At 51.4% G+C, this 24,745-nt stretch overlaps 1 protein-coding gene across 3 annotated transcripts in view; it reads right to left on the bottom strand.

Moving 5' to 3' along the window:
- GLP1R (glucagon like peptide 1 receptor) overlaps positions 1–21,343 on the bottom strand; it is a 32,861-nt gene extending 11,518 nt beyond the window's left edge. Inside the window, exons 1-7 of one of the 3 annotated variants that reach the window (XM_016154323.2) lie at positions 21,212–21,343; positions 14,446–14,542; positions 13,451–13,558; positions 6,084–6,202; positions 5,627–5,733; positions 2,186–2,339; positions 1,490–1,649 (exon numbers count right to left, since the gene is read on the bottom strand). In XM_016154323.2, the coding sequence (XP_016009809.2) occupies positions 1,490–1,649; positions 2,186–2,339; positions 5,627–5,733; positions 6,084–6,202; positions 13,451–13,558; positions 14,446–14,542; positions 21,212–21,289 (823 nt within the window). In that variant the 5' untranslated portion in view covers positions 21,290–21,343. Of the gene's footprint in view, positions 1–1,489; positions 1,650–2,185; positions 2,340–5,626; positions 5,734–6,083; positions 6,203–13,450; positions 13,559–14,445; positions 14,543–17,410; positions 17,670–21,211 lie in introns of those variants that run through there. The other 2 variants (XM_036217580.1, XM_036217584.1) reach the window with 2 other exon arrangements.
- Positions 21,344–24,745: the final 3,402 nt, after the last annotated feature.

The following is a 24,745-nucleotide window of genomic DNA, read 5'->3' as shown; positions in this document are numbered from 1 at the left end:
GGAGGAAGGGTAGGAGCAGAGAGCTGAGTGCAGAGGCCAGTCCCACCTGCCCACCTGTACAGAGTCCTGAGTTTGCTCAGCTGTCCCTCGGGGAACTAAAGAGAAACAGCTTATGTTGCAAAACTTTGTATTGCAGGCAGCAGGGCCCAGAGCCTGGGAGTCACCTGGTTCCAGTGTCTGCTCTGCTTAGAAGGCCCTGCCCTCTCTAGGCCTCTGGGCCCTGAAGATGTTGATCACATCAAAGCCTCTTTAGAGGCAGTCTTCTCCCTGGGGCCATACAGAGCCAGGTGGCTGAGGGACACCAGCAAAGAGTAATGAAGTAGGAGGGCAGGGTCAGGGAGTCTGAAAGGGCCAGAGACAGCACAGAGCCAGGAGGGCCAGGCCACCTGAGGCAGCTTCCTGAGGAGGTGGGCTGGCCCTGGACAGCCTTGTAAAGGCTCTGGGGCAGGAGCCGTATTGGATGGAGAACATCAAGGGAGAAGCATGGCTGTGAATGGGGCGGGAAGTCCCTGGAGGTCCGGGGGAAGCAGTGGTCAGAGCAGCCTGAGACAGGCAAATGGAGAAAGTGGAGGAGTGAATGGATGAATGGGAAGTTCAAGGTGGAGGCGGGTCCTGTGTGTGGGACATGGACACTGGCAGATTAGGGAGGGCCAGAGGGCAGGCCCTCTTTGGCTCCATCCCAGGTGGGTGCCCGTGGGCCCCTCCAGGGTAAGTGCGGTTGCATCTGTTTTCCTGGTAGTGGGTAGGGGTTGGGGGCTGCTCTCGGTGGGTGTTCCAGCAACTGCCCCCTCCCACGTCTTTCTCAAAAGGAACCCATGTGGCGAGAGGCAGAAGCACAACCAGAAATGTTCCAGCAAAAAAAAAGACACAACGGTTCTCGGCAAACTTTTTTGGCTAAAACATTTCCGGCTGGGCTCCAGGCACATCCGTGGTCTCCTCTTTCCTCAGCTGCCTTCCAGCTAAACTGTCCTGCCCTACCTGGCTCTGTGAACCCTCGTCTTCATCATCATGTGACAGAGCCAGAGCCTTCAGCTCCCATCCCAGTGATGCCCCACCTTGAGGCCTAAAATCTCTATTTCCCCAGGGCCTGAGCTGCCCAGGTCTGACTGGGTGTGGGGCTCCATTCCCAGAGGGTCTTAGGAGTCAGGGTGTTAAGAGTACAGTGCCATAACCATCAATGGTGTATGAGGTGTAATTGGCCAGATAGAGGGGAGGCTTCTGCTTCCATTAAGGGAGGAGGGTGATTCAAAGGGGAGAGGGTAACCACAACCCCTACGGTGTCTCTACAGTCCCAAGGGCGTTGAGTCCTGTGCTCTGGAGAGAGTTATCTAGTGGGTCCTGCCTCTTGGTTGAGCACCAAGTTGGCATCATAGGGGTAGCCTGAAGACAACAGTTTGAAGAGGGCCAGGGTCTCCTACCCGCCTCCCCCCGCCCCCATACCACAGGTTGGGGTGGAAGAGGGTGGTGAGATGATGACAGGGGGCCTTACCCCAGCCTATGGTCAGGTAGAGCCTGAAGACGCGCTGCTCCGAGAAGACTGAGAGGGCCAGCAGCGTGTACAGGTACACACCTTCCACCAGGAGCCAGTAGTAATTGGCCGCCACGCAGTACTGCATGAGCAGGAACACCAGGCGGCAGCCCAGAGAATTCTGGGGGCAGAGGAAGGGTCCCCAGGGGACAACAACTCTGCTCCTGCCCCTGCTCTTCCTGACCCCCCTCCCCGTCCTGCCCCAGCTGCTCATCTGCCATAGTGAATGCAGGACAAGAGCGCTAACACCTTCTGGCCAGGGCTAGTGCTAAGAACTTGACCTCTTGACTTGCTTTAGCTCATTGAATTTTCACTATCCTGTATGGAAGAAACTAATATTACTCCTATTTAGGTAAGCTAATTGAGGCTCAGCTTCCTTAAAACATAGCTAGTAAGTGGTACACCGGGGATTCAAACCCTAGTCTGTCTTCAAAGACCATTCTCCTGTGTCAGACTGAGAACTCCCTAAGAGCAGGGGTTGTGTGCCCCTCCTGGGGCTCCCCAGAGTGGACTGCCTCTCCCATCAGACTGGGGGCTCTGAGGACCAGGTCCGGGCAGCTCTTGCCTTTCTTCGTGCCAGGCCTGGGTGGGGTAGGGGAGGCCAGGCTTCACCGACCGCCCATCCCTCCCCGGGCCCTTCCTGGACACACCACACACCTGGTAGGAGAGGAGCCCATCCCACTGGTGCTGCTGGGCAGCCGTGCTGTACATCCACTTGAGGGCTGTGTCCTTGACGAAGACAGACAACGCGCGGAGGATGAAGGATGCAAACAAGTTTAGGTGAATGTAGTTCCGGGTGCAGTGCAGGTGTCTGTGGGAGAAAGCAGGGCCCTTCCCTGGTAAGATGGCCAACAGTTTTGCTCTACAACCCTCAGTTCTCAGGCTAACATGTACCTCAGGGATGTTTCTAGCTCTGAAACTGTGCTCCTGTCTTCCTTCTTCTGAGAATGGCCTTCTTCCACATAACCCTGAAAATCCTTTTGTTTAATTCAAGTCCTGTCTCTCCCTGAAGCCTTTAGCTGTGTGGTCACCACCACTGCCACACCCCATCCACGTTCTGTCTTTCTTTCTGTGGCAACTTCTTTTCTACAAGTCAAGTGTAACCTGAGCTATTTATGTGTGAGGAGCACTTTCCCCAGTGGGTACTTTGCTTTGCTTCTTTATGACAGGGCCCAGGCGTTCCATGCCTCCAGGCTGCCTAATGGAGGCAGACTGGGACAAAGCACATGGTAAGAACTCAAAAATATTAGATATAATTTCAATATACTTTCATGGAAAAACACATAGCAAACTGGAAATACAAGGACATTTCCTAACCTGATAAGGACTATATACCCAAACTAGGAGCAAATATCGTTCTTAATAGAGAAATTTTAGAAACATTCCTTTAAAATCAGAAGAAAAAAAAAAAGAATCATCTACCCTTAAGAATCTATCATCATATCTCTTGAACATTGTACTACAGATCCCAGCCACTATAATGAGGCAAGGGAAAAATGTATAAGAATTGAAAATAAAGAAACAAAATTATTATTTGTAGATGATAAATTACTTTCACAGAAAATCCAAGATGGCTGACATATAAATTCCTATAACCAACATGAGACTTCAGCAAGGTTGCTGATATGTACATTTATATATACATCAGCAATAAACAATTAAAAAGTAAATTTAAAAAATTCATCCACAATAATTTTAATTGGCTACCTGGAAATAAGTCTAACATAAGATGGGCAAGAAGATCTCTACAGAGAATACAATAAAACTGGCTTAAAATCATTAAAGATGACTTAAATTAATGGCAAGTACACTGTATTCATAGAAAGACTCATTAGCTTGAAGGTGTCAATTCTACCCATATTAATTGATAAATTAAACATAACTATAACAAAAATTCCAACAGTTGGAATTTTTAAAAAACAGTTGGTTTTCTTTAAATAAAATTTAAAAACTTATAAGGAAGAGCTGAGGGTCAAGAACAGTCCAGACACTCCTAACGAATCACAAAGTATGGGCCCTTACTATAAGAGAACCATGATTTTTAATAAATATGTAGTAGCGAAGGCACCATAGTATTGGAAAAGGGACAGATAAATAGACCTGACAGACAAGAGTGCAGATGAAAGAAATCAACCCAGGCACAGATGGCCCTTGCTGCCTGGGAGAGTAGGCACTGCAAACTGAGGGGAAAGGATGGGCTAGCAGTAATGGTCCTGAGACAATTAACTATGGAAAATGGAATTCAATCTATATTTTCACCACAGACAAAAATAAATTCCAGGAGCATCAAAGAATCCTAAGGCATAAGCAAAACTTATGACCCTAGAATAAGGAAAGATTTCTCAAACAAGATGATAACAAAATTTGGTTTTTGAAAAAATTGATAAATTTTGAAATCAATTGACAAAATTTTTATCAATTGATAAAATTTATTAAATTATGTTTATCAATAAAACAGATAAACTGATATACTTCATTACATTAAAATTAAGGACTTCTGTGCATAAAAGTCACCATAAAGTGAGTGAAAAAATAAACTATAGACCGAGAGGATGTTTCCTGGATTAGTATCCAGAATATAAAACGAATGTCTAAAATAAAAATGAAAAAAAGCCAATAAAAAAGTAAGAGAAGGATAAGAACAAGCAATTTTTATTTAAATATAAAAAAAAAATGCTTCATCTCTCTAGGAGTCAGGGATATGCAAATTAAAATCATAATGAAATATTTCACACACTTCAGATTAACATCAATTAGGTAGGAAAATACTAAACAATAGGGAGAATGTTAAGGGAACGGAACTCTCAATTTTTACTGGTGAGAGGGCAAAGTGGGATTATCACTTAGGAAGGCAACTTAATGATACCAAATCAATTTGCAAAAGAACGAGGTATAAGTTATTTCGATGAGGCAATTCTACCCAGAGGTATTCATTCGCCCCTGGAGCAATGCACAAGGGGTCATAGGTGAGAATGTTCATTGTAGCAAAGTTTACGATTCAGAAAGAAAAAAAAACCCAAAAACTTCAAATGTCCACTAAAAGGATAATTGATAAATAAACTGTGATATACAATGTAGTACACAGTGACACTTAAAATGAATGAAGCAGAACTACCTGTATCAATGTGAGTGAATCTCATAAAAACATATTGTTGGGACAAATATAGCACTTAAAGAATGTAGGTCCAACGTGCCATTAGAAGTAAGCAAAATGCACGGTATGTATTTTTACAGATACTTACAAATGCAGTAAAAGTATAGGGAGATGATGAGAATTATACACAGCCCCATTAGGGGTTTCCTTGGGGGTGGGGGGAGCAGGGAGTGAGCATTACCCTGGGAAGCATAACTGTGTGGTTCTGAGGCTGAGTGGTGTGTGCACAGGTGATCATAGTATCAGCTGCTGTATTTCCGGATCTCTGAAATATTTCACAATAAAAGGGGAGGATACTGAGTGAATGTATTTATTGAGCACTGACTGTGTGTCCAGCACTGACTGTGCCAGGTGCCATGGGGAGACAGGAGGAATGATGGATGCCCTGAGCTCCCTGCCGTCCGAATCCCTGCTGCCCTTGAAGCCAGCCCCTCTGGTTCACCCCCACCAAATGCAGAGGGAGTAGGAAGAACCTGGTACTCCCAAAGGAATGACTCACCTAGGAAGACCTTTACTTCAGGGGCTGACAAGCTCCAAAGAGCAGAATCTCCAAACCCCTGGAGTCTTTTCTAAAAGCATACTGAATTTCTGATTATTTGAGTTACACATGCTTACTGGAGAGGCTTTCCTTTAATCCTACCATTCGCTGTTAAGGTTTGGGTTGTGTGCTGTGTGTGTGTGTGTGTGTGTGTGTGTGTGTGTGGTGTTTATTTTTCCCTTTTTTTTACAGTATTATACGCCCATGTTTACACAGTAGAGATTAGGCTAAGTACACAGCATCGTATCCTGTGTTTTCAGCTTCATATGCTAGGGTGTGGGCTCTCTGGGGATCTCTTGAGAAGAGCCTGCTGCATTACGGATTTGGTTTGGTGCCCCCTCTCTATCTGGGGACAAAGTGGGGAGTTAGGATGAGGCAGCCTGCTTTGGGTCCCAGGACCCCTTACCTGAAGCTGAGGAGAATGGCCGAGGCGATGACCAGAGCAGAGAAGGAGAGCGCATAGCCCACTGTGTAGATGACGTAAAGGGACAGGAGCTGGTCCTCCGGGGAGCTCTGCGTGCACACAGAGGCACAGTGTACATGGGGCACCCCATACTCTCCCCTCCCACATCCTTCTTTCCCACGGGATGGAGCAGATGTGGGCCCCAAGTCAGGCCCCACTGGAGATTCCAGAACTAAGAAAGGGAATAATAACCTATAGAGATGGTCCCCATTTTTCTAGGGCCCTGTTCTAAGGCCAGAGAGGTGAACACACACTATCTCTGTCCAGAAACATGGTGTGCAAAGCCCCCAGAGGCAGGTGGATGGACAAGATGACCACAACTAGCCACCCAATGCTCTGCTCCAATGAAGCTGGGACCCTGCTACCCCTCGCCGGCTCAGAGCTCCCATCTTCAACTCACTCTTTCCCCTCGCTTGGACTCCTCACACTCTGACAGGTCCCTCCAGGGCAGGCTGGAGTTGTCCTTGTATAGCCACAGGCCGTCAGCTGTGCAGAATCGATACACATGACCCTGTAGCACTGGAGGCAGAGAGACACAGGAACTGAGTCTTGGCCCAAGGTCACACGCCTCTTATTCCTCTCTATCCTGGGGGTCACCATGCTCCCCCAGGCCTGACTTCTTAGCGTTAGCAACACCTCTTACACACAACCCCTCCCCACCCCACACACACATGTACAGTTGGGCTTTTCTGCCCTGCCAAATGCTCATTTGGCCCAGGAAAGGAAAGGCAGTCACTAAAGTAAGGGCCACCCAGCCCCACCCTCAGCCTTTCCTCTTGTCTACACTGCGATGCAATCTGATGAGGCCAGGTCTTCGAGATGAGGGAAATCTAGCCCACTGCCATGGCCCTGCCTCCAGCTTCAAATCATACTCCTGAAAGGTCTGGTGTGGACAAGCAGTAGTCCTGACAGTTCCAAAGCCACCTGCAGTGACTTCTGATTCTCAGGACTCAGCACCCACCTCCCTCCAACACTCCTCGGGCAGAGCAGACCCTGGGAACAAAGTAGGCAGGGAGCTCTTGAGAGGAAGGAAGAGACAAAGCGCTGTCTCAGGGAGCCCGGTCTGAGGGGGAGACACAGCCTTGCTCTTAAGAAATCCTAAGTCTGAAGGAGACAGTCTTATTCTCAAGGACCACCTGAACACATAGTAAAGTGTAGAAACACTGCCCTTGGAGACCCACCATTCAAAGGAGGGAGAACCCGACTCCTCCTTTCAAATAGCTCCAAGTAGTTGGAGAGAGTCAATGCCCTTGGAGACATCCCAGTTTGAGAGTGGGGAGAGATCCAGCTCTTGTCCTCAGGGAGCTCCCAGTCTGAAGGAGGGAGCAGGCACCGACCCTGGCTTTAAGGAGTCAAGACTCTCATAGGAAAAAAAAAAGTGCTCAGGAAGGGAGAGCATAAATGCAAACCAAAAAAGATTAAACACAGGCCCCACAGAGCTGCGCCCATTCACATCAGTCTCCCTGCCATGCCCAGGGAGGTAGGTGGCTTGTGGCCCCAGGTTTGCTGTGATGTCACAAGAGGGGATAAGGAGCTTACTATCTCCCTCTGGGAGAATTCGAGTCTGACCTCAGGGCCAGGAAACTGGGGACAAAATCAGGCAGGGGGTAGGGGGATGTAGCATAGGGCAAGGAGGGAAGCTGGAGCCAGGATAAATTTTAAAAGGTTTTAAAATTCTAAACATTTAAAAGATTTTAAAGACCAGCTTCCCCAGCTGTGGGAAGAAGGTGCAGTGGGAGGGAGAGAGAATGGAGTGGTGGTGGCTGGGCAGAAGTGTCCAGGTGGAGAGGTAGCAGTAAGAACCCTGTTGTGGGAAGAGGCTCATTACAGGTGTGTGTGATGGAAGCATTGTCAGCCCCAGGGCCTATCCTGCGAGGGCCCAGGAGGGAGGCAGCCATCTGGGACAGGGGCTCTAGTTCACAGTTCACAAACCCTTCTCCCACCCAGTATTTTTATGAGCAGGAGACCTTCACTGCAGCGTCTGGTGACAGCCCTCTTACCTATCAATCAGGGACCTGCAGGGTCTGCCAGTCAGGCCCTTGTCTTTCCTTAACGTCAATCCCCAGCCACTCATTGCAGCCTCCCTGCTCACTTTTCTCTTTTCTCCTGCTCCCTGTCATAAACAAAACCAGAACGGGTCCCTCTTCAGGAGACAGAAGTATCTGGTAATACAGTGAGGTAAGTCAGCTCGCAGCATCACTCCTTCTAGAAGGACCTGCATTTTAAAAGAGACTTCACTTGGAAGAGAAACAAAAACCTGAGCGTCTATGGAGGGACTTCTGGCTGTGGGAAGAGCCATGTCCCAACACCCCATTGATACATTTATGGACAAAATCAGGCAAGGACAAAGGCAGAGAAGGGGAGGCACATGGTTTGGTTTTAGCAACTGAAGGGCTCCCCTCAGGCCCCCGAATGCCTCTCTTATCTGCTGCATGGATGCCTGGAATCTTTCACCAGGGGTCAAGTCTTCTGATACGTGGCCAAACCCGGTCTTCAGCGAGAGATAACCCCAAAACAGTAATGGAGATCTGGGCTGACTCCATGAGGAGTGAGATGAACGTGGGAACCTTCTCTGGCAGCCCATTTTGGGGTAAAAAAAAAAAAAAAAGATGATGGCAGAGGGGCCAGGGGGAGGGAGGACATTGCAACAGGACACAAACCATAAAACTTCCCATTTCCCCAGGACTCAGCCTGTGGCCCTCATAATACCTAGTTGCCACAGCTGCCTCAGGGCCAGGCACTCGACAATTGCTGGTTCCCGCCCTTCGTGCTCCTTACACAACCCCTCTGCAGGCCGTGCACTCACAGAATCTGTTTCTTAACACCTGCTGTATGCCTGACACCTTTGAGCATCACAACCACCTGACAAGGCAGGCACAGGTAATCCCATTTAGCAGATGAGGAAACTGAGCCTCTGTGAGGCCATGTGACCTGCCCAAGATCATCCAGTCGGGAAGCAGCAGAGTCAGGATTCAACCCACACCAGCTCTTTGCCTTCAAAGGCCAAAAAGTTAGCAGGCAAACTCACTGCTAACAGTCAACAATGGCCAAGTGCCATTTCTCCTCTGCTGTTCCTGTAGGCTTGGACTGGCCAACATTCGGCTGTCCTCCCAACAGGTCCTCTTGCCAGGGCAGACCCCTGGCAGGCTGCACCATTCCTGGGTCTTCTGCTCAAGGCCAGCTGGGAGGACAGGGGTGGTACATGCACAGATGTGTGTGTTACAGGCGGAGTGTCGAGGGATCGCTGCATCCCTGGGAGTCTATATGAGTGCGTCTGTCAATTACCCTTCATTAGCAGCAAATATTAAAAGCCAGGACTGGTTCTTGGCTGGGCTATGGTCCCCAGACGCACATCTTGGCTGGAGGTGGAGTTGGTCCAGGCATAGCCCTGCTTATCAGCCCAGCTTTATCTGGCCCAGAAGCTGCTGGTAAATCAGCCAGGGGCTTAGCTCCAGTCTTGTCAACAAGAAGAGGCAGCCGGCCACATGCCAGGAGGCCCAGGGATATTTCATTAAGTCAGACCTTGGTGCTGGAAATAAAACCCCCAATTAAACACTTCCCCTCCCGGAAACTGAAGCGGCGTCTGTAATCAAGCTAACAGCCGCTCTTCCACGTGGATACGGGCACTCGGGGCTGTGGAGAGCTGCTCATGAATCCATTAGCTCCCGCACCCTGGCAACAATAGCAGCCAGCAAGGACGACTGGGCCCCCATCTTACAGACCAGGAAGCTGAGATTCGGGGAGGGGAGTCACAGGCCCTCCCCAAAGTGGTGGAATGTGGGTCAAAGGCAGGGCTGGAACTGAAGGCATCGGCCTGGGGGTGAGGGTGAGGGGTAGTGCATCACATCACGGCCTAGGAGGAGGAGCTCAGGCTCTGAACTACACAGGCTCAAGTTCAAATCCTGGTTTTGCTTTCAACCAGCTATGGAACCTTGAGCAGACCTCCTCGGGTCTCAGTTTCCTCATCTGTGAAATGGGAACCATAATGACTTCCCAGGTCTGTGGTGTGAGGATTAGGAGATTAAACATGTGAAGTGCCTGGTGCATAGTAGGCCTTCAAAACACGGCCACTATGGAAGCCCTAATGCTGACCCTACCCCAGCTTCTTATAAGGGCACTCCTTCACTGGGGCTGGGGCTGGGGGTCAGGACACTACCTCAGCCAGGACTCCTCCAAAGCCAAACTTGGGCCTCGGTCTCCCTTTGGCAACCCTGGCCTGCCATGAAACCTCCTACACTCAACATTACTCAAGGAGGGCACCTGTCAGAGTTTCTAAGAATTGTTGAGTGATAGGCTATTTTAAAAGCATTTTATGACTCTCATAAAATTAGAACTAAACTAACAAACAGGTAGAGATTGGGAGGGGATACAAGCTAATGAGACCAGAATGATTTGTAACAATCAAATCAGCTGCTGGTGGAGGGTGTTGGTGGGCGCTCAGGCAATAGCGCCTCTGAAGCCACCCCAGCCTTCTGGTTTACGGAGAAAATCTTGTTAACACCAAGCATCTTCTTTGAACCCCTTCTTTCCTTGACTCATCTGCTCCTGCCCTCTCCATGTTAGGAATTTGCGGGGTCAAAATGCAATAGTTGGCTTCCCTGGCTTCCCTCAGGACAGAGGCCTGAAGCCTGGCCACATCTCCAAGGTGGAGCCTTATGTCCTCCCTCCCTGGAGGGCCCTCCACCCCACTTCTCCACCTGTCTACTCTTCCAGACCTGGCCCCACCTCTCTCTGGAAGCCTTCCTGATTGCACTCCCCAGGCACAAGAGGTAGTTCTGACCTCTCTCAACACCACTTATGGGGCCGTTGAGCTGACCTCTTCAGCCCCTTCTCCCCCACACATACGTATTCACACCCCTCTGAAATCTCACTGGCATTCCTAGCTCTTAACACAGACCTAACCCTGGTGTCTGGTAATTGGTTTGAATTTAAATCTTCCTCTAGTCACTCATTCCCCTGCCCTGGTCTGTACCCCGGAAGGTTGACCTGTGTGGACAGAATTACTTGGCTGCCTGCGCACTACTGGGTTGGACCAGTGGGAGTCAGAGACAGAAGGTAGGAAGGTGGAAGGAGAGAGGTTGGGGTATCTCTCCCTTATTCCCTTCCTGCTTTAATTCTGAGGTTCTGGCAGTGGCTTCACCTGTGACCACAGCCCTGCTAGGTGACTTCTCTGTCACCATGACCTCTAGCTCTCATGGGAGCCCTATAGCCCTGTTTCTGTCCCACTCGAGTCTAGGGATGCTAAGTTTCCCATAGCTATGGTCCTTGGTGCTTTACATACCTTACTGGCCCCTTAGCCCTGCCCAGCCTCTGTAAGTACCCTCTCCATCAAATTCTCTTCAGATTTTCAGCTGAGTATGTTTTCTGCTAGGCCCCTGTCTAAGACACCCCCCTTCTTTCTGCCCACCCCTAACTCACACTGAAGTTTCTCTACAGGCTGCTCTCTTGATCAGCCCAAGAAAGCTCCAAAACTGGCCCCTTCCTGCTCCCTCATGCCCTGGGTGGGGGTGAGGGAAGCCCATGGTGCCAGCTTCTGCCCAGGGAAGCCCGTGGTGGGTGTCTCAAGGAGAAGGGAAGGGAGGAAGAGTCAGTGATTCTGAGTGTCAAAAAAAGGGAGTGAATTAGCTTGGTGAGTGGGAGGGGGCAGAGGCTGGCAGGGGGCCTGTGCAGTGGCCGTTATCTTCGTGTAAAAAGCAATAATACTGTGTTCGCTCATAAACGGGCACCACCAGGACCTATTTCCTGCTCAAATAAAATTAAAGGTGATGGATGGAGCCAAAAGCAGTAGACGGAGTTGGGGGCAGCTTAGTGCTGAGTGATGGGCCCATCCTGTGCCTGGCTCCCAGGGGTCTAGAGGCACAGCCCAGGCTGGCCAAGCAGCCAGCCTAAAACCATTGTGAGGCAGGGAAAGTGTAGGTATGGCGGGAGGTGGGGCAGGTAAGTAAGGTGGGTGGGAAAAAATGAACGGCAACCAGTTTTCAAAAACCTGCAATCCTCCCAACACCCTCATCACCTGACTCTATCCTATGTCCCAGGCGAGCCTTCCTAGGCACAGAGAGGTCTGGGAATTAGCTCAAGCTCACTCAGCCAATCAAAACATTGGTAAGCAGAACCATCAGATCATAAGACTCACTTTTCTAACTATAGGAAGAGGGCAGGTGGTTCACTGCCCTCCCTCGGGGAAAGCCCAGCCAGCAGAGGCCCAGGCCACTCACCTGTCTCCATGCCCAGAAACACACATATGCACACTCACACATGCATGTACACTCCAGGAAGCCTTGTATAGCAGTGAAACATACTGACTCAAAACCAGACTCCTGACTAAGTCCTGGGTCTGCTACTGATAAGCTGTGTGAGCTTGGAATAGTCACCCAGCATCTCTGTGCCTCAGTTTCCACCTCTACAAAATGGGAGGATCATCAGAGTACTGGCCTCATAGGGCTGTTGTGAGGATTAAATAAATGTAAGTATGTAAATGCTTACAACAGGCCACGGAAGTGCTGTGTGAAGGGCCCCTCTGTGTCTTAGCCAGGTGCCCCCGTTTCCAGGCCCAGGCTCTCCTTGCACCCCTCAGGGTGAGGTGGATGTCCTGAGAGGGCGGAGAAGAAGAAAGCCTCTTTAGGACTCCTGCCAGGGCTTCACCTGACCTCGGTCCCAAGTTCTGAGGTGAAGCTCACGCCAGGCCCTGCCAGGTGCCCTGATATTCTATTCAGGGGCCTCCTCCTCCAGGAAGACAGCTGGCTTCCCACAGTACGACCTCATTCTCACACTTACTTCAGGGCCAGTTTCTGCTGGGTCTCAGGTCCCTTCAACGCACAGTGGTTAAGAATAGAGACTGCATTCAAATCCTGGCTCTGCCATTTATCACGTTATTTGGAGGAAGTGGCTTAAACTTTCTGGGGCCTTGGTTTGTCATCTGTACCAGAAGTATAACCATGGGGTAGTCATAAAGATTAAATAAATATCCTGTTTGTAGGGCAAGACTTGACAAATAATAGGTATTTAATAAATAGTAGCTATTATTATAGTTATTATTTTAAGAGAGTGTCTTTTGTCCCCTTACTGGGCTCCTTGAGGCAGGGTGCTTGTCTCCTGGTAGCATCCCAGGTGCCCGAGATAGATGGATAGGGATGGGGGCACATTAATTGCTCCTCCAGTCAGAGCTCCCCTTGCGGCCTCTGTAGATCTCTATACTCCAGTGACACTCTCACTTACCTGGTCACACCTTTCCCAGTGTCGGATGTCCTCCGCAGGCAGACGTGAGCCCGGGAGGGCCTGAGGGACAGCCCCACCAACACCCTGATAGCTACCCCCCCTGGGTTCATCTGACTAGTGAACCCCTGAAGAGTCAGGAGGTGGCCAGGTAGGAGGCACTTATAAACACCCATCATATATACGTACATACACAAACTTCAGAGCAATAACACTTCCGGGTAACGCCCCTCCCTGAACACCCAAAATCTGTACCCACCAGGCTCCTTCCCTGACTACTACTAGATGAGGGAACACACATTTCACTCTGAAGTCGGACCCCACACTTCCCCTCACCCCACCTGCCAGCACAGGCCTCAGGCCCAGGTTATACTTGATACTATTCACTGCGCCCCTCCCCAAATGACAGGGAGACCACCCATAAAAGGGCCTAACGAACTTCTGGGGTGAGGAGGGCTGTGTCTCAGTGGAAAGGAATCAGGGTGCTCCCACTTCACCCCCAGCCTCCTGGATCTGGGAAAGGGTAGTCCGTGTGGGGGGGGGGAGGGGACTCACCACTATTGGCCCAGGGTAGGTACCAGGGGCAGCTGACATTCACGAAGGAGCCGGGCAGCCCATCTGGCCAGCAGGCATAGTCATCGAAAGTCCGGTTGCAGAACAGGCCTGGGTGCAGGGGGAAGAGTCGCGAGCCCCGGCCTGGTGGAGGCACCTCCCCACCCCTCCCCGCCACGGAGGCTGGCTGGTGGGTCAGAAACTGGCACTTCGCTAACCCACTGCTGAACATTTGCTATATGCCAAGCACTTTCTCCACCCAGCAGGAGCCAAGCAAGCGGACCTGGCCACTTAGCAACAGTGGGACTTTAAGCAAGTTGCTTAATGTCTGTTTCCTCATCTGAAAATGGGAGTAATCCTGGTCCTACGGAGCTTTATACAGTAACAAATAGTGTATATTACATAGAGATCCGAGCATAGTAAATAAGTGCTAAATAAATTACAGGCCTATTCTTAAATTATACACCATGGATGAGGGGGAAATAGTAGCTCACATGGTTGAAATAACCTTCCTAAAGTCACTGTTAGGATTTGAACCCAGGCCTGTCTTCAGCCCTGTGCTTGCTATCTATCTATATCTATCTCTGTCTGTCTGTTTGTCTGTCTGTCTATCTATCTATCTATCTATCTATCTATCTATCTATCTATCTATCTATCAATCTGTCATTTATTACTTTATATTAGTTTCAGGTATAGAACCCTGTGTTCTTTAAAAACCACCCCACAAATCCTCCATAACATTTATTCCTATAAATATGTTGGTCGGGCCTCCAGCTCCTGCACAGGGCACAAAGCGCTGAGGATGCAGAATGGAAAGGCCAGGTGCCTGCTCCTGAGGGGCTCCAGCTGGGGGAAGGGGGAACAGACAGCTACAAGGCAACAGCCCAAGGCAGAGGACAGATGTGGAATCCTAGAGAGGCAAATGATGCCCGACCACAAGTTGGGGGTCTTCAAAGCCTTCAGGGACTTGGTTGGGTGAGGGCCCCACCTGGACTCACCTGTGGCTGGGGGTGGAGCCTCAGTCAGGAAGCGCTGGCACTGGCGTCGATATTCTCGCCATTTCTGTACTGTCTCGGAGAGGGACACAGTGGCACCCTAGGGGGAAGGGCAGAAATGGGGGCCCTTTGGGTCCAGCCAACACCTCTTCTACACCCCTGCCCCCATACACTTTGTTTCTTGATCTCCGAGGGACCTTAGAGCCCCAAACTCCACCAGGCATTGGCGTCTCTGAGAGGAGGAGAGAACAAGTCGCCACTGCAGAGGGCTCCAGGGGGATGTTTTTACACCTTTATCCCTCGCAGGGGACCAGTGCACAGCCTGATGTGTAGTGGTGCCCAGCGAATGTCAATCGACTTGATGCTGTTGGGGGGCAGGGTGAGTGGGTGAGAGGGAGGGCAGAGGGTATGTGTCATTCATGGTCTCATCTGACCATGGCCTAGGAGAGAGTTCCTGGCTCAGGCTTTGTAATCGCCACCGGCTCCTTTCTCAGGGCCCCGGCAGTCTCCCTGCAAAACCCTCACTTTCAACCATTCTAGAAGGGAAAACGCAAGCCCATAATGGGAGAGAGACTAAGTCAAGGTCACACAGCACCTCAAGGAGCAGAGCTGAGGCTACGCCCCAGAGTCCCCCAGTAAATGTGATGGAGTATTGGAGGGCGTGCGGTGTTGTGGGATTCAGTGCCACAGAGCCTTGATCTCTCTCTCTTAGGAGGAAAGCAGGCAGGAAGCAAGATCACTGCTGGGAACTGGGGCAGGTGTGTCTGGGCCAAGGAGTGGAAACCAGCAGTCTCAGGGCGGGAGTGGGGTGTGGGGTTAAAGGCCAAGGTCAGCACCATGAAGCCAATCTGGCCACCAACATCCCAGGGAGCTTCAAGACAGAGGCAGCCTTGTCACCTGCTCAGATGTGAAACTATCTTTAGACTGGGGCCTCCTGAGGGTGGCCCATGTCCCCCTCAGGCTGGGGCTCCCTGAGGGAAAGGCTATGTCTCCCCCTCAGACTGGGGCTCCCTGAGATGGCACCGTGTGTCCCTCTCAGACTGGGCTCCAGTTATATGGATAAGTCATGGGGATATAATATACAGCAGAGGGATTACAGTCAGTAATATTGTAATAACCATGTGCAGTCACAGATGGTCACTAGACTTATTGTGGTGATCACGTCATAAGTTATATAAATGTTGAATCACTATGTTGTGTACACCTAAAATTAATATAATACTGTATGTCAACTATAATTAAAAATCGATTAAAAAAATAAAGTATTATGAGAACACACACACAAATAAGAACAAGGCTGTGTCTTCTCCCCTCAGATAGAGAGCTTCTTGACAATAGGGGTTCTCTATGTCCTTCCTGTACCAGCTCAGGGTCTCCAAATACTGCTCAACCCCCCTCCCCACACCCAGCACAAACTACCCAGACCTCAGGCCTCTCCCCAGCCTGGTTTTTATGGAAGACATATTGTCCCAGGCTCTGGGTGGTGAAGGGGGGGCAGGGACATGGGAACACAAAGATGAAGGACATAGCCCTGGCCTGGGAGAGTCCCCAGGACACTTGTGGGTGGGGTGGGGTCAAACGCTCTGCGGGATATAACAGAGAAGGTACTGGATGAAAGAGTGTAAGGAGTGGCTGGAGCAGGGCTCAGGGTTGACTTGAGAGCCCTAGAGAACTCTGGGGACTGTGAGCTGGGAGTGAAGTGGGGGTGGGTGGAGGAGACAAGGCTAGCAAGGGTGAAAGGTGAGCGTTTCAGCAGAGGGACCAAGCAGGGACAATGATGCAGAGGTGAGAACACCGACGTTCCATGGAGCAGAGTAAAGCCTTGGATCGATATTCAGGAGGATTTTCTGGGCCAGGGAGAGAGTAGTGGGCAGGACCTGGCACAGAGGTGAGGACTTGGGCTGGGACGAAGCTGGGGGCCACCCAGTGAACCAGGGCCCAGGTGCTCAGGCAAACACAGCAACACAGTGGAGGGTAAACAGCCCTGGCTTTGGGCTCCAACCTGGCCTGACCCTGAGTTAATAAATTAATCCCCCATAAATTAAGTTTGTGGCCTTGTACAAGAGTTTTAACTTCCAGCCTCAGTTTACACACGTGCAAAGTAGAAACCGTTAACGGTCCCTACCCACCCAGGATTGTTGTGAGGATTGAGTTAATGCTTAGAACAATCCTGGGACATAGAAAATGCACGGTCAATGGCAACTGTGCTCACAATTTCTGCTATTTATGGAGAGGACAAAGTGGACCAGGCAGTCTGGCTTCTAGGGGAGTTTGGGCCCCACCTCTCCCTCAATTCTAAGATCAACAAACTCCCAAAATGAGGAGATGAACATATTTTCATGCCAAGGACCAATCATCTGCCTCATAGTGACATCTTCCAGCAGCCATCATAGGCAGTGGTGGCAAAGCCAAGTGGGGATGCTCAGGACCCCATCCACGCTCACAGGCAGGAAACAGTGAGGTGGGGCAAGGCCCTGTCTACCAGCCCCTGCCCTGTTTCATCCTCCTGTGATATGAGCCCCTGCTCCAAGCCAGGTGAGGTGGGGCTGGGGCTGCTGGATGGTAGGGAGGACAAGCGGTAGATACCCCTGCCCCTCACAAGGGCAGGAGAGCTGGCCCAGAGAACAGGGCAGTAGTGGGAGGGGCCTATGGGGCCAGTGAGGACAGGCTGGCAGTTTTTAGAACTGAGACTTGCTAGGCTGGCTGCATAGGATCTCTCTAAAGGGGATGAAGGCAAAGAAGGACAATGTCTGGGGTGGAGGTTAGAATAAGGAGGGGTGTCCCTCAGATTCCAGGGTTTTAGGAGGAAGCAGGAGTTGAGAAAGGATGCCAGGAGACAGTGGCGTGCAAGCTCTGAACAGTTACAAACTACCCAGGCCTCTGGCCTCTTGGTTTAAACCCCAGCTTTTCCTGTTAACGTGGGGCTGATAGGACACATTTTAATCTTTTGGGGCCTCGGTTCCCTCACCTGAAAAATGAGCATTTCATTCTTCTCAAAGAGTTACCGCACAGATCCAGCAAGGTAACGTAGGTGAAAATCCTTATGAATTGAGCAGTCCTGTGCAAAGGGGCAGTGTGTAGAGGAAGAAGAGCAGAGAGGGATGGAGATGGAGTGGTCGTTCCCTAGGCGAGGGGCTTTCCCACACCCTGGGAAGGCACCCCCTCCCCAGACACTGGCTGCTAACCTGAAAAGGTCCTCCTACAGTTTTATTTCTCATTATGAACAAGTGCCTCAGATTCTTTCCTTTTCTGGGAACCTTTTTGATTGAAGGGAAAAGGAAAGAGACCTTGACTCTCTGGGCCACTGAGGTGGGAAAAATGGGAGAAGGCCTCCCGAAAGGGGGCTCCGAAACTATCTTCCCTGAAGCCTCCTCCCAGGACCCCGTACCTCCTTCCGCTCTGTCCACCTGCCAGAGCCCAAACCGCTGGCCCCTGTGACCTGGAGGGGTGGGGCTGTCTCTTAGACCCTGTTCTTTTTTGTTTTTCTTAAGGGATCCAGATATGTGCATGGAAGGGCAGGGAAAGGAAAAATGCACACACATTCCCACATGCACGACAACCCTCACATGGATACACTGTCACACACATTATCGCCTGCACCATCCAGCGCAGGTTTACATACTGACACATGACCCAAAGTTTCTCTCACACGCACAAACACATACAGTCAGGTACATACTCACACACTAAGACATGGACCTCCAACACACACGCAAACACACGCACGCACACGCACGCACCCCTTGACCGACATATACTCAACTCACACTGTCACATACATATACACAGAGAAACAGCCACATGTTCTGTCACAAGCATGCTCTCACCCACACAAGGACACATACCAGCAGACAGTCACACGCGCTCAGATGTTTCACACACATACACAGAGCTTCCCATAGTCATAGTGTTACACACGGGATCACAAACACATACACTGTCAGACACACAATTATATGCTGAGATGTTTCAAACACAGTGACGCACACATAGGCCGACTGCCACACAGTATTATGTACAAATACATGGAGTAACAGGCTCATACATCCCGCACCCCTCATCCCCTGGGCTGTCTCACTCACACACACACACACACACACACACACACACACACGGGAATCCGCCTAGAGGCAGGCCACAGGTAAGACATTGGAGGGCAGGATGAAACTTTCTGGTTGCTCCTGTCCCAGCACCCACCCGGGGTCTATGTCAGGGAGGGAGCCCAGCTCAGAACAACGTCCATGCTGACCACTGTGGACCCTGACTCCCCTGCCCGTTGCTGGAGTACAGAGGCCGGGGCCTATTCTGCTGCCTTGGAGAAGGCTGGCAGATTTCTGAGGACAAACAGGTCAGTTCCCCCAAGTGGCTGAAGCTCCTGTCTCAGGGCGCCAGTGTCTCAACCCTCTCTATAACCCTGTGTGGTAAAGCTTGTGAGCCGTATTTACGGATGAATAAAACTGAAGTTCAGGACAGTCAGGTGATCTACTCAAGATCACCAGCAAATAGCAGACCCAATATTTGCATCCAGGTTGGTCTGGTTCTAATTTGGGGTGTCAAAGGCCTACTTGTCTCCCTCACAGGGATCTTGGAGAAGTAAGGAATAAGGGCAGAGTGGTGGATGGTACTTCCCAGCAACAATCAAGTAGCCCAGGTCCCCTTTTTCAGAGCTCAATTCAGCCACACGCCTGCCTGGCCAGACCTGACAAGGGAGAGCTCGCTCTGGATCTTCCTTCAGTCTCACCTGGGGAGGCATGTATTAGGTACCAGCCCAGGCCCACATCCCTTGTTCCTCTCTGATTTTGAACTGCTAGGTCACCTTAAAGAGGGAATCCTTCTTTTCTGACATGGAGGGAGTAACCCTAGTCTTGCTAACCTCATGAACAGAAAACAGAATGCAAAACTTACCATTTTTTGGTCTTACAGGCGGACATGAAGTTGTGTCACAACCTCATGTAACAAAACCTCAAAGCCTCTGTTGCTCAGATCCTCAGATCACTGCAGTGGCCAGGGATGCTCAGGGACCCCAACAAGAGCATGCACCAAAGCTCCACCCTCTCTGGCTCATCCTGCCCTTCTCTGCCCTGAGCCACGCCCCTCTTACCCTGGACCCAGTTATGGCCCCTGATATTTGGCTTTTGCCCTTGGCCCAGGGCTGAGGAATAAGGGGAGCAGAAGAAAGGCAGGTTCAAGGAGCCTGATTCTTCTGGGTAAAGTAACTTTGGGAAGAAGACAGGCAGCCTTCGGAACCTCTCCTCTTCCCTTAATCTGAACCAGTCTGCAAACTTGACCTGGAGCAGGATGCCCGCCCCCTCCTCTGGATGTCTCCTACCACAATCCCATCCCAGACCAAAAAAGGAGGCAAAGATGAGAGAGAAGTAGGTAATCATTCTGCAGTTCTGGCTCCCAAAAGATTTTAAGCACCCGTCCCCACCCCCCACCAAGGGAAGCCAATGCCTGACTGAGCATTGTGGGAAGGTGCTGTAAGAGGGAGGGTGTCTCCTTTGGCTTGGGGGTAGTAACTGGCCTGGGGGACAGGGAGAGGGAAGGAATCTAGAAAAGAATCTCAGGGTGGATAAAGGTCTGGCACCTTAGCTGAGAGACACATTTGTCCACATCCAGATTCTTAAGGGGTAGAGTCAGCCCCTACCGAGGCCCCTCATCCTGCCTCCCGACTGTGCTGGGACACATTTCAAACCTTATACAGGCCCACTCCCCAAAGCTCTCGGATTTTTATGTCTGGGAGTAGGAATGAGAGGTGATGGGAAGAAAAGGTTTCATGACACAGGACAAGCCACCCAAGCCTGTGCCTGCTCTCTGCTCAAGCATCTCACAGCAGTTTTGAACAACTCCCCTCCCCAAAAGCAGGCTGACCACAGCTTCTAGTTCAGAGCCTGGAGGCAGGACAGGCAGAGAGGACAGTAAAGGCCAAAGGCAAGGGCTTCAGGGGTCCAGCTTGAGGCCTGTGCTCGGGCGGCATGGAGGAGGCCAAGTCGTCTGTGTGTCTCAGCATGTGCTCTGGTGTGTGTAGTCGGCCAGGGGCCGGGCAGTCGGAATGGGGGCTCAGGCCAGTGTGTGAGGGAGGCCTGGCTGCTTCCCGAAAAGCAGGGGGCCTCCGGGTGTTTGCCGCAGGGGCGGGGGTGGGGGCGGGGTGGACACTCAAGTTCCATCCGAGAGGTCACAAGGAAGGACGACAGGCAGCTACTGTAGGGTCCCTGGGGCTATGAGTCAGGGCTGTGCTGGAGGGTTGGCAAGGGGGTAATGGACCTGGGTGTCCACCCCCTGGCCCTCTGTGTCCTCCCAGAGCCTTCTCAGGGTCTTTCGCCAGTAAGCGGGTAGGTTGAGGGGGTAGGCACTACGGGGCAGGGGTCCGGGTTCAGTGAGAGAGGCTGAGGTCAGGTAGGGGGCGAGTTCGGGCTGGGGCAGGGCAGCTGGCACGGGGTTCCGAGGAGAGCGAGTTGGGAAAGTGTCCGGGGAGACGCCGCGTAGAAGTCAGCGCCGGGCGGCCGCGGGGCAGCTAGCGCCCTGACAGGGGGGCCCCGGGCGGCCAGGAACAGGGCGCCGCTCCTGGGATGATGGGAGAGTCGCCTGCCCGCCAAGCCGCCTCAGCCACCCAGCCCAGGACGCCAAGCCCCCCAGTCCCTACTCTCCTCCAAGCTTCGGTTCCCCGCGCCTGCAGTCTCGGAGTTTCGCTCAAGTCCAGCCGGCCCCGTCAGGACCCGCCGCCCGCTGCGCCCCGCCTCCCCCCTACCCCGCGGCTCCGCGGCCTCACCTGGGGGCGGGGGCCGGCCCTGCCCACCGCCCCGAGCAGCAGCAGCGCCAGGCGGAGGGGCCCGGGGGCGCCGGCCATGGCGGGGCGCTCAGGACTGGGCCATCGCTGCCACCTGCGGAACCGCGCGCGACGACTAATCCCGGGCGGGCAGCGGGCGCGGGGGAGGAGCCGGCACGGGCCGCCCCGCCCGCGGGAGGGGCCAGGCGGGGTCCCCGGCCTCCCGCCCCGGCCCGCGGCAGCCGCCCCGCCCGCTGCCAGCTCCGCCGCGCTGCTCGGCCCGTCCCAGGCCGGGAGGTACCAAACCCGGCGCCCCCTCTCCCCGCGCCCTGACCTTCTCCTGGGTGCCCCCAGCTAAGGCAAGCCAAACCATCCCCCACCTATTCAGAGCACCCCAAAGGAAACCGAGGCTGGAGGAGCTCATGGGGCTTGTCCTGGGTCACACTATCCATTAGACCCCTACCAAAAAGTATAATAACCCCAAGAACTGTGCGTGGCTAGGAAGACAGATTTACCCAGTGGAGTGACCCTCTTTCTAAGACTTCTCCTTATTTTCGACATCTGTCCCAAAGGCAGCCCCGGGACAGCCAAGATTGGGGAAGGAGAGGGGAGATAACAAATGGATGGATGGAGCCCTGCTGGTGAGGGAGTGTCCAGACGTTTCCCCACGGCCCCTGCTCCGAAACGCTGGGCTCTTAGAACCTCTGCGTCCGCGTGACAACGTGCGTTCATGGCTGTTCCCTATGACTCCTATATCTTCGTCTCTGTATTTTACCTGCCTTTGTGTCTACGCCGACCCCCAAACACAGCAGGCTGTGGGAGAGTGCTACGAAGGCGCTGAGTTTATGTTCCCTGGTGCAGGAGCCCGGTAAAAAAAAAAGGGGTCACCTTTCTCTCCTTCCCCCAAGAACTTTGATGTCAACAGCACTCAGCCCCGGACCTGCTGTGGGGCATGTCTAGAACTTTCCAAAAGGAGAGAGAGTCTGTCGGAATAGTTGTTCTCAGAGAGGGAGAACAGAACTTCTCCAAGCCTGGAGGTTGGCTCTGTCTGGGGAAGTGGGAGGGGGAAGAGGTAGGAGACGCCTTGGGATGATTCCCAGGCTCTCTCTCAGCAAGACGGATCCTCTTCTCCATCCACTCCTTGGGAGTCCCTTATTCCTTCCTCTTCCCGGAAGTTAATCTAATGGTCACCTTGTGTGTGTCACTTAAGATTAATTTGTTCAGCTGCAACGATAGCATAACCAAGGGCTCTGACATGTAAAGCAGGGCCCGATGTTCCCCCCCACTCCCCCCCCCCCGCCCCCCCCCGGGGCTGGGGCGGAAGCTGCCTGATCATCAGAGTCCAGAGCTCTTCTGGCTTCCACTATTCTCATGGGCCAAGGCTTCTGATCCAAGGTGGCTGCTCCAGCTCCGACCATGGTATCCACATTCTAGCCAGCAAGGGGAAGAGGGAAGAAGATGGATGCACCTCCACCTGTAAGGACACATCCTAAAAAATGCAGTTGTCAGTTCCACCCATTGGTTATGACTTAGACACATGGGCACTCAGCTTTGAAGGAGGCTGGGGAAAGTTTTTATTCTAAGCAGTCACTTGCAAGGTTAAATATTAGGGTTTTTATTACTCTAGACGAAGGCAAATATAGCTGACCCTTGAACAAGACGGAGATTAGGCGTGCCGACTTTCACAGTTGAAAATTTGTGTGTAAATAACTTTCGACTCACCAAAAACTTACCTACAGTCATCCCTCAGTATCCATGGAGGATTGGTTCCAGGACGCCCCACAGTGACTGAAATCCCTGGATGCCCAAGTCTCATATAAAATGGTATGGAGCAATGTATACAGTCAGCCCTTGGGACCATGGGTTCCCAACCAAGGATGGAAAATACTATTTTCGATCTGCTGTTGGTTGAATCCGCAGATGGAAAACCAGGAGATATGGAGGACTGACTGTAATTTATTGAAAAAAAAAATCCATGCAATTCAAACTTTTATTGTTCAAGGGTCACATTGATGGGTAGCTAGATAGATGATGATAGATAGATAGATAGATAGATAGATAGATAGATAAATAGATAGATAGATATAGATAGATAGGTAATTTGGAAACATGTTGCAGACCCTGCTATACCAGGTTTGGGGTTTGGAGAGAGGAGAGGAGAGAAGAAGATAGGGGGCTAGAGAAAGCATTCAGAGAGAACTGGGCCTTTACTACGAATTTATCAACCTCCAAATTACATTTATTCAATAAACATCTATTGAACACCTGCTTGTGCCAGACACTGAACTAGATCCACCTGGGGGTGAAAGTTGTATTAAGCGGTGACACAGTCTCTATCCTCAGGTAGATTTTACTCTCCCTCGAATGCAATGAGGCATTAAATGCGGGGAAAGACATTAAATAAGGGATTATATGAGCCATTTCAATTACAATTAACACTGATGATCAGTACTGCTGGGATAAGTCCAAGCTATAGAAGTTCTGCCCTCAGCCCTTAAAAGACTACCTTCTCTCTGCCAGGGGTCGTTTTATGACTAGGAGGAGCTTTTTGTGCTCTGCCAGTACAGGGCAGGCACCCCTAGGAACAGCTCTTAGGCGTGAACAGACATGAGTGGGTGGATAAATACCCCAGTTCCTCACCACTGTATCGGACAACTCAGAGGCATGTACCAATCTCCCACATGTTTCGGTGGGATGGAACCCTAGCCTCCTGCAGTGGTAATCTGCCCAGTAACGCACCCCCTGTTGGCTTCCTTCCCTGGCCTGTCTCACTTTCCAGTGGTAGGGGGCTAGTGCTTCCTGGGGGCACCTCCCAAATAAAAATAAACTACTTGTCTTAAATCTTCATCTCAGAGTCCGTTTCTGGGAGAACACAGCAAAAACAGTGGGCTTATGAGAGTATCCAGGGGTGGGGGCCGGCCCCCTGAGCCCAGAGGCATTTTTTTGGGTGGGAGATTATTCAACCTCTCTTTTTAACACCTGAGGGTCCAAAGCTTTTGAGTTTCCTCTGATGCTGCCTCTCATCTCAGCATGTGATTCTCCTTCACATTAGACTGAGGCTCTGAGAAGGCCAGCACATTGTGTGTTAGCACAGGCATAGGTCTGTGCCTAGTAAGTGCCCAGAGTTTGCAGACCCTGGTTCCGTCTTGGGTATAATGGGGGATACTGGGTACCATGACCTGATGCTTCAGTGGATGTGCCCTGCAGCTGCTGGAAGGTTGTCTGTTAGACATTTAGCATCATTGTCTCCCCAGTTTTTAAGGTAAGTAGGCTTCAGAGTAGGTCCAAGTTCTGATTCCTTTTTAACTGTTCTCCCTCCCTCCTTATCCAGTCTCCTAGGGGATTCACTTTCTCAGACCCTCATCTAACCCCATCTCTGAGCCCATCCGTTAATTCCCCATCACCCAGGCTCAAGTCCTCCAAACTAGTTACCATCTAAGGAGTCTGCTTGGATCTGCCCCCTGCTTACCTCCCTGCTAGACCTCTTGCAAGTGATTCTCCCATTTCTTTGCACGTGCCGTCTCTTCCGTCTGAAGT

This window comes from Rousettus aegyptiacus, unplaced genomic scaffold (genome assembly GCF_014176215.1).
Source record: "Rousettus aegyptiacus isolate mRouAeg1 unplaced genomic scaffold, mRouAeg1.p scaffold_m13_p_1, whole genome shotgun sequence".
Lineage (NCBI taxonomy): Eukaryota > Metazoa > Chordata > Mammalia > Chiroptera > Pteropodidae > Rousettus > Rousettus aegyptiacus.
The sequence above is the reverse complement of the archived record's forward strand: the minus strand, read 5'-3'. Positions and strand labels throughout refer to the sequence as shown.